Source organism: Cyprinodon variegatus, unplaced genomic scaffold, assembly GCF_000732505.1.
Source record: "Cyprinodon variegatus isolate N-32 unplaced genomic scaffold, C_variegatus-1.0 Scaffold595, whole genome shotgun sequence".
NCBI classification, from domain to species: domain Eukaryota; kingdom Metazoa; phylum Chordata; class Actinopteri; order Cyprinodontiformes; family Cyprinodontidae; genus Cyprinodon; species Cyprinodon variegatus.
This window is the reverse complement of record NW_015151048.1, coordinates 416,084-425,123: the sequence shown is the minus strand read 5'-3', so window position 1 is coordinate 425,123 and position 9,040 is coordinate 416,084. Positions and strand designations below refer to the sequence as shown.

Sequence of the window (9,040 nt, the reverse complement as noted above, 5' to 3'; positions counted from 1 at the left end):
AAGTTGAACTAACAACCCGTTTAATATTTCACCCAGATCAGGGGTCTCAAACCGGTTCCAGAAAGGGCCGTGTGGCTGCAGGTTTTCTTTCCATCCAAGCAATGGCACACCAGATTCCAGTCATCTCATCAAGTCATCATGTTCAGACTGCTCTCAGTTGATGAGATGACTGGAGTCTGGTGTGCCACTGCTTTGTTGGAAAGAAGACCTTTCTGGAACTGGTTGGAGACCCCTGATCTAGATGAACTTTAGCTTGGAGTGGTGGCCTAGTGGTTAGGGCATTGAGCTTCCATCCTCTGGAATCAAAGCACAACCCTCGTAGTTAACGCAGATATGTCCCCCCCCCCTTCCGCAGACACTCTGGTGCACCTCCCCAAAATTGTAGGTTACCACAGGCTGTGTCAATTGGTCAAATCTACATTCGCTCTACACTATGCGTATTTCTTGTACCTAATGGCAGAAACTCTGGCTTTAGCGCTGTCAACAACGCTGGGCACACCTCGGACACTATCCCAGACACTTTACAGGACGGTAGTCTGCAGCTCTGTGCGACGGTCTGTTGGTTTGCACCCAAAGCCAAAAAACACAGTGCCACGGCCAGTCTTTCAGGAACATTCACGGGTCAACTGTGTGTCATCCGGCGTTGGATGAGGGGTTGTAGACGGTGAACAAGCTCATCAAACCGACACATGGACACCCACAATCCTAGCTAGTTCGTGATTGTCCCTCTTGCATTGTGGCGTCAAATAGCATATAGCAGACCACGCTTTAAAACTGGGCATAAATCAAAAATATCTACGTCATACCTGCGACAAGCTCACTGCGACACACTGCAGTGGGCTGCGGGGATAGAGTGACCGAACCTGACCCGGCGACGGTAGCCTGGAATTGATTGACGTCAGGAACCTATAGTGTACGTTTCACTTCCAGACCTTCTATTTCACTGCTTGCTAAGTGACTGTGGGCAGATCGTTAAGCCACATGGTAAAAAATGTGTTAGAAAAGATTTCCTACTGCACATTTAATCCCCACACTGAATGGGTTAAATGCAGAATGCGTTACATTGCTTGGTACTTGTAACAATGTAATGGCAAAGTTGATTCTTCTTCTTTATTTGGAAGTTTGTGATGCTCTCTTCTTTTTCACAAAAATGTGAAACCCCACATATGGGACACAAGGTCAAAAGTGAACGTCTAAAATTAGACACTGAACAGCAGCAGTTTGGGAGCTTCCATTTATTCAGTACAAGACAAATTACATCTGATTTCATCAGTAATAGAAGTAAGGTGTTATAATGTCAAACTACATGCAAAGAAACAGAAAATATGACCTGTTCATTGATTATAGATTATACTCAAAGCAATTATCTGAAAGAAACAGAAATACCCCCTCTGGATGTTATTGGAGATTACCACTGAATGCCTACCAATGATATCTGGGAACAATATTCATCTGACTTTCTAATAATATTTTGTCATCCTCGGCTGTAGATTGACTGATAACTGATTTAGATCTGCCAAAGAAGCTTGTTGAACTTTAGGTCTAAGCAAATCCTTCCTAAAATTTTAGTTGTCATGAACTGTTTTAGTTTTTCCAATCTCTTAGTAGGTGTTTCGTAGATCAGTAGCAAAGGTGTCAAGGCAATTTCTCAACTTCAACACCTGACAAGGTGACGTCATAAAGGATGGAGAGTTTATTGATGGATTGCAGTTCCTTTACCCGGTGTTGGTAGGCCAAAAGATGGCTGTTGTTAACAGCCACCCTAAATTCTTTGTTGGTGCACAATATCTTCATCTGCAAAAAGAAAAATTACAACAGGTTAGTGAGCTAGACCGTTGCCCTAAAGACACAGCCTTCTCAGACCCTTTAGTCTCCAACATATTAGAAAGGTAAAACTTGTTGTGCCTGACCTGGAACGGCTGACCCGGGACAAAGGGAAACTTCTGAACTTCCCTCTCCTCTTTGCCCCAAATATTGTTGACGCATGTATTCCTGACGAGAACTTTTTGGCCGTAGTCATTAAAGCGAGGATTGAAGTGAAAGGCAACATCCTTGGGTGTTGACAAGTTCACAGTAAACCTGCGCGACAACAAAGATGCAAAGAGCTGAAAATTGTTTTCTTGATCTGACATTATTTATCTGACATCATTTTCAAGTAAAAAACATGTCTGCTGATGAGAAAAATGTTGACATCTGATATCTACTGACTTATCAGCATTGGGTTTTACGGTCCCAGTGATTGTGATCAGTAGTTTGTCGTAGACTCCGTGCGGCAGCAACTCGTCATAGGGAACCACCTGATAAAAGGTAAACAAGATTAAAAGCAATTAAAGCATAATTGAAAAGTTCAGTTTATGCAACTGGACAAGAAGTTTTCTAGAAGATGTTTCGTCTCTTATCCAAGAGGCTTCTTCAGTTAAGAGATTTATCTTTCTTTGCGTATTTCTCTGATACAGTACTCCTTTTAATTGGTTTTTGGGTTTCTCACCAATTTCTTTTGGGGCTTGGATGGATTAGCTGGTCCAGGTCCAGGTGCAGGTCCTGGTCCATATCCACCAGGTCCACTGGGTTGACTGGGGTTCCCTGGCCACATACTATTACCTCCGGATGGACCTCCAGGCCACGTTGGGTTGGAAGCAGGCTGACTGGCCACATACTATTACCTCCGGATGGACCTCCAGGCCACGTTGGGTTGGAAGCAGGCTGACCGCCGGGCCAGGCGGGGTTGGAAGCAGGCTGACCGCCGGGCCAGGCGGGGTTGGAAGCAGGCTGACCGCCGGGCCAGGCGGGGTTGGAAGCAGGCTGACCACCGGGCCAGGTGGGGTTGGGAGCAGGCTGACCTGTGTCATAATTCCATCATTCATCTTCAATAGTCAATTTACTTTTATCTATGAAACCAATTTCTCAAGTACTGGTGAAAATTCCCAGTCATCCAGGTCAGAGTCATTCAAAAGAGTTAAAATCAATCCTCTGGACTTTGTTTTCAAGTTTGAAGACCTTTCTCTTCCATCCAGGGAAGTTTTTTCAATTCAAAATGTCAGAAATAGCGTTTAGTTCCAGGTTTTATCCAGCAGCCCAACAAAGCCTGGTTTTAGTTTAGAAAACTTGCAAATTGAAACAGACGAACGGGTCCCCCCCTTTGGAATGGGGGTTGTTTGAAATCGAACCCCATACCAAAGGGGTGAACGCGTTCCATAGGGTGTTGAGTTTTTTAACTTTTTTGGAACAATTTCACAAAATAATGCAGCCACAAAAAAAGAAGAAAAATCCCCATTATTCTTAATATGAAAACAATTTTTAAACTGAATTTTGACCACCGTCCAGATATATTCAAAATATTAAACCATAATAATATTTTTTCTCTCACTAAAAAAAATAAATAAATGAATAATAAAAACAATTTCAAGACATCAACATTGAAATTTAAGAAAAACTTGAAAATCCTGTAAGATGTGATAAACTAATCCATGGGAGATTTCCTTGGTGAAGCATGGCGTCTGTGGGGTTGCTACCACTGACTGGCAGGAATTCAAAGATGGCTCCAGTCAACAGTCAAATCATAGCGTGAGGCTGTTGTCAGAAATTTTTATTTCTCTTCTATTATATATAAATTTTTTCTATTTACTCACTATAAAAGTTTTCACTCAGTCTGTTTCTCTCTCTCAAGGCCGCACCATTCTCTCCAGGATGGTGTTTGTAAACCAGACAAACCTTCTTCCCATAAAAATCCAGATTCTTTCTCAGGTTTATTCATAACATGCTACTGTTTAACCAAAGTGTCTGTAATTTGTTTTGACTCTGACTATTTTCCGTTGCTGTAAGTAAGGAGGAACGAACGCTGCTCTTGCAGAACAGAGCAGAATGCTGCCATAAGGACTCTATGATGAACTGTTCTCTCTTTGCAAAGATATGAATAAATGTGCCGCCTGAGTGAAATCCATCGATCTCCGTTTATTTAACTAGGATGAATGGTTGAATACTTTTTTCCCACTACAGAGGCATTCTGGGATTTTTACTTATTCTCAACAAATGAGCAGTGGGACTAATAAGTGACTGGGTCCAGTAGAAGTAGTGGACATGGTCCGGACTTCATCATCTGGAGGTACTGTCCAGAAATGTCATGAAGGTCTGTCAGGTACTTCAAGGACCAACATACTCCATTTTACCTCCTGGTTCCTAAAGAACTCATCGTCTTACATACGGAGTAAAAATGATTAAAGGCAGGAATAATCTCAGATGCATTTACTTCTTAATACAGTTAACATTTCTGAGACTGCATAGAGACCAGTTTTAGGTTTTCTTCATCAAGCTGCCGTCCAATAGGATGATGGTACAACAAGCCATTGCTGGAGCATCCGACAGTCATATAGTGGAGGAAGTATAATCTTAGACATGAATACAAACAAGGAAAAGTGCAATGCCTTTACCTGGCCAGGCTGGATTGCTGGGCCAAGGACCCGCTGACTGATTATCACCCAGAGCATCTGCAAGCTGTGAAGACATGTGGAGCATCTGTTAATATATAAAGCTATTAAGCTATTAAAACAGGTCAATTGCTCATGATTTCTATATTTCTCCAACAGTGTCCAAGTTTGATTTGAAAGAATTTTCATTTAATCCATCATTAATGGATTATATTATTGTGAAGGTTTGCTATATACATAAACTTAATCTAATTTGATCTTGTGAAACATGTTTCTTTATTTATAGTACTGTTAGATAGTTTTTAAAGAGGACTTGTCCTGAACCTCTCATATTCCCAGTTGTCATCTAATCATTTGCATTGGCATGATCAAATCCCATAATGCTTTGCAAGGAGCTCTTGCAAAGCATCTTGCAAAGCTTTCTAGGACATATCTGCTCATCTTTTCAGGGTGCATTGTGGAAAATTTGGAGTCCACTACGTTTTTCATCCACTAGATGTTCAGACACTCGTTTAAAATGGCGTAACCACTATACAGTGATTAGGGCAGACATTCTGACGAAGCCCTGAGCTTAGCTGCAGTTGCTAGTTGAGGGTCTGGGCTGCATCCAAACGTCCACCTCAACCCCTAAATTGGGTCACGTAACTCCGCCTCCCCGCACTGAGCCTGCCCTATTTTTGTATATTGGGTATGTTTGCTACCCAACAGCGGGTCGCTGTGACGATAAATCTCATGATGCTTTGCAAGAAGAGCTCTGAAAGCATTCTGGGATGCATCCGCTCGTCTAGTGACCATGGATGATCTTCTTTTGACCATGGATGATCTTCTTTTGACCATGGATGATCTTCTTTTTGTAGTTGTAATGTTATTTAAGGCTTATTTGTGGTTCAGTAAAAAACCTTCTCTATACTTGGTAAAAGCACATACACAAAGAATGAGCCAGGGAATCATACCAATAAGATCTTTTGTAAGGTGCATTGTGGGAATTTCGAGTCCTCTAATTTTTCATCCACTACACCAGTGTTTTTGACTTGTGTACCTCTTTCTGCATTTTGTCTGACAATGAGTTTCTCTCAGTCAGAAGTATTGATATTTGTCCAAAGTGGAACGTACAATAACTGATGATAAAATAAAGAATATTTCATTTAATCTTTTTAACTTGAGCTTAGGTCCGGTGTATTCTACATAACCTTGGGTATCCCATGATGCATTGTAGGTCACAGCAAGCTGACTGCTCCGTGATCAGAGGACAAAGGGAAATGGCGCCAAGCAGTGGTGAATATTGGAAGTGCATTGGAAAAATATTTTTTGAATTTTTACAGAATGACTATGACCTGGATGACTGAGAACCTTCATCAGCATTGGAAGTTCAGTTTAATATAATCCAGTCTGTGAATAGTTCCGTCTGAAACGAATGAAAATAGTTATTTTAGTGGTTATAGAGTCAGATATGTGGCGGTAATGTTTGATTTATCTAAAGGTTTTTATCTGTTACTGTGGAAATGGGTTTGGCTGGAATTTAAGGACAGATTCTAATAGATCTGCATTGCAGGAACAATAAATCTAATTTTTATTTTTTAATTGTTATTTTGCACAATTTGCTCAACTAAGTATTTTTTGTTGTTGTGTTGTTTTTTTGTCCTAAGCCCAGTGCTTTAATCTGTGGAAGCATTTGCTTAACAAGCTGTGGGAGTTCACAGTGAAACCAGTTTAGCCTGAGGAATCGCCCATTTAAAGGAAGGAGAGAATATGAATCGGTTTGCAGGTTTTCATCACACTCATCATGTGTATCTTAATTGCTATAAATGCAAATAATATGAAACAAAGAATCTTCAGAATACTATGCATACATAGATTAGATGGTTTTATAATTATTTATTTCAACAAATTAAAATCCCTAAAACAATAGATGTCAGCATAAATTGCTTTGTTGATGAGCATGAAGCTTGGAACAACAGGACATTAAACCGCTATTAAATGAAATATGCGAAACGTTGAGCCGAACCAGTGATTAATAAAACATGCAGCTTTGGTTTGATACTAATCTGAAGTTTTATTTCATGCTTGATCAGGTGGTTTGATGAATTCCAGAGATTTCTGCTTGCTTTGTTCTTTACTTGGGTGAGTTTAAATCCTCCATCCTCTCCATTTCACATCGTGAAAAGTTGACAACCAGACGTCCTTTTGGCCTTTTAATATTTAACTCCCAATATTTCAGTAATTTCCTCATTGCTGTATAATCAGCTGCAAACTTTCTTAAGCCACAAACCTTTTATTTTCCTCCCAATTTCCTTTCTTTCTGAACATAGAGGGCAAGTTGAACACAAACATGATTGTGAAATAATCTGTGCAGCGATTTACCACCACTATGTTCAGTAATCTAGTTCTAAACAAAAAAAAAAAGCATTTTTTGGAAGCATAAATCTTCTAATTAATATAGTCTATTAACCTAAAGCAATATGCATGGTATGGTTGTTACCATAGCATGGTGGGGGGGGTCATTCCACTGATGGTGGGAGAAAACAACAAAAAAATGCAAAACAATCATAATAAATGAATTAATCAGACTTACATCCATCGTGCTTCTGCTGTGAACTGAAGTCCAACTAGAAGCAGGAAGTGAAAAAAATCCAACAGCTGAGAAGAAAACATTTTCTAGTTATTCATTTAAAAATGAGTTTTCATAAATTATGATTGAAAAAAAACATCATAATCAATCTCAACCTGATGCGTTCTGGACCCTCAGAACAATCAGAACACTTTGGTGTTTTGTTGTGTTTTGGGGCACAGGCGGAAGTAATGCCACCTCTGTGGTCGGTGTAGAGGGAAATAACAACGCCTGCTTCAGCTAAAGCAGCCAGATAGGGTCAGTATCCTGCAGGGTTTCAATGTTTCTCTGCTTCAGCAGCTGAAGCTTGTTAATCAGCTGTCAGTGGAAACCAGCTGTGCTGAAGCAGGGAAACCTCCCAAACCTGCAGGACGGTGGCCATCGAGGTCCCACTTTGGACATGTCTGAGATAAACACCCGTTTGCTTTTCAGGCCATATTAAACGATTTACATGTATGTCTATATGATATATATATATTAAGCCAAACACATTTCCATCTGATCATGGTGCGTTCAAACACAGCTCGGAAACATGAAGTATAGAGCAGTCTGTCTTTATGTGAAACAGAGCAAACAGTTGTTAAATATAAACACCTAAATGTTCAGGCAGCAGCAGCTACAGTCACTCTGAAGCCTGTCCAGCTTCCTCAGACCGTTCAGGTTAAACTTCGATGTTCAGAGAACCAGATTTAAGCTTTTAGTTGTTCTGGTTCTGTGTGTTTTATTCTATTTCCACTTTCATTAGCGTAGGTATCTTTGCACATCGTTTTAATTGGTTTAGAACACCGGGTTTTATTGGTTAACCATCTTCTTTTAAAGCTTAACCCATCAATCGCCTTCTCTTTTCTTTCTGTTTTCCCTTCTGCTGTAAACAGTAAAGTTGCTCCACATCATTTCAGTAAAACTATTCATTATGTCTTTCTATAAATCAGAAAAACTAAAGTTTTCTCTGAACTAGCTGGTCTGTTTGTGGATCTGGTAGTTAGATGTGAGAAACAGGAAAAGAGACGTACCTGTTAGCAGGAGAACTGCAGACTGTCAGGTTGTGAAACATGAGCGCCTTTATGAAGTGCAGAGACACACCCTGTTTTCCTGCTTAGACATGTTCCTCTAACTACAGCTTCACCGTTTGTTTCTTCTACAGCAAAACCAAACCTGAAGAAACTTTGATTCATCACTAAAATTTCAGATCCACTAAAGGAAATTAGATCCCAATATGTAGATGAATTTAAATAGATTTCCGTTCACACATGTGATAGAATATAATAGTTAGAACAGACACATCCTGGTCTTGGGTGTGTTGCTCAATGCTGCTGTGCAAACTTTAGTTTTTCTCAGCTTTTGTTTGCAGAGTCAGGCTTTGTTCTGACTGGAATTTCAGCTGGTTTTGTCAGAAGCTGTTGGTATGCATGCTTTGCTGCGTTGCCATAGGAACCCGAGAACAATCGGAGAACAGGGCATCAAAACCACACTGCCAATGACTCACCTCCTCTTCCCCTGCAGTAGATCCCCAAAGCAATGCCAGTCTGCTTCACTGGGTCGGGGGGGTGGAGTTAAATATGCACTAAGTCTTGTGCTTTGAATTTTTTTTTTCAGCTTTTGTATTGTCATTACACTGTCAAAAGGACACTCTGTGCATTGAACCCACCCAGTGGGCTGCCATCGTGCAGCACCCAGGGAGCCATTGGGGGTTAAGGGTTTTGCTCAGAGAACCAGAGTAGAAGCTGTGAGGAATCCGACCGGATACTTTCAACCTTCTCAGAGCACAAGTGTTCTGCTCTAACCAATAATTCAGTTTATTTCTATAGCGCCAATTCACATTACAGTATGTCATCTTAAGGCACTTTACAGTTCCCCAGGTCACCCAGTCAGATTGAATCAAAGCATGCTTGTAGCGACAGTGGAGAGGAAAAACTCCCTTTGAACATGTAGAAACAAAGGCGTTGATGGCAGCAGCACAGCTGATATTTCTCTCCAGGCCAACACTCCCCAACCACATTTTTATTTC

At 40.6% G+C, this 9,040-nt stretch overlaps 1 protein-coding gene across 4 annotated transcripts; it reads right to left on the bottom strand.

The window, feature by feature from the left end:
- Positions 1-1,226: 1,226 nt before the first annotated feature.
- On the bottom strand, positions 1,227-8,302 carry LOC107096044 (galectin-3-like). 4 transcript variants are annotated; one of them, XM_015392530.1, is made up of 8 exons: positions 8,046-8,302; positions 6,997-7,061; positions 4,428-4,491; positions 2,676-2,807; positions 2,489-2,613; positions 2,209-2,297; positions 1,911-2,079; positions 1,227-1,794 (listed from the first exon to the last, which is right to left on the bottom strand). In XM_015392530.1, exons 2-8 carry the CDS (start codon positions 7,000-7,002, stop codon positions 1,636-1,638), a joined length of 744 nt encoding a protein of 247 aa, XP_015248016.1. In that variant the 5' UTR covers positions 7,003-7,061; positions 8,046-8,302; the 3' UTR covers positions 1,227-1,635. The 4 variants fall into 4 exon arrangements, with proteins under 4 accessions (XP_015248016.1, XP_015248014.1, XP_015248013.1 ...); XM_015392528.1 differs by having other exon boundaries at positions 2,709-2,840; positions 8,046-8,297; XM_015392527.1 differs by having other exon boundaries at positions 2,489-2,591; positions 2,654-2,840; positions 8,046-8,289.
- Positions 8,303-9,040: the final 738 nt, after the last annotated feature.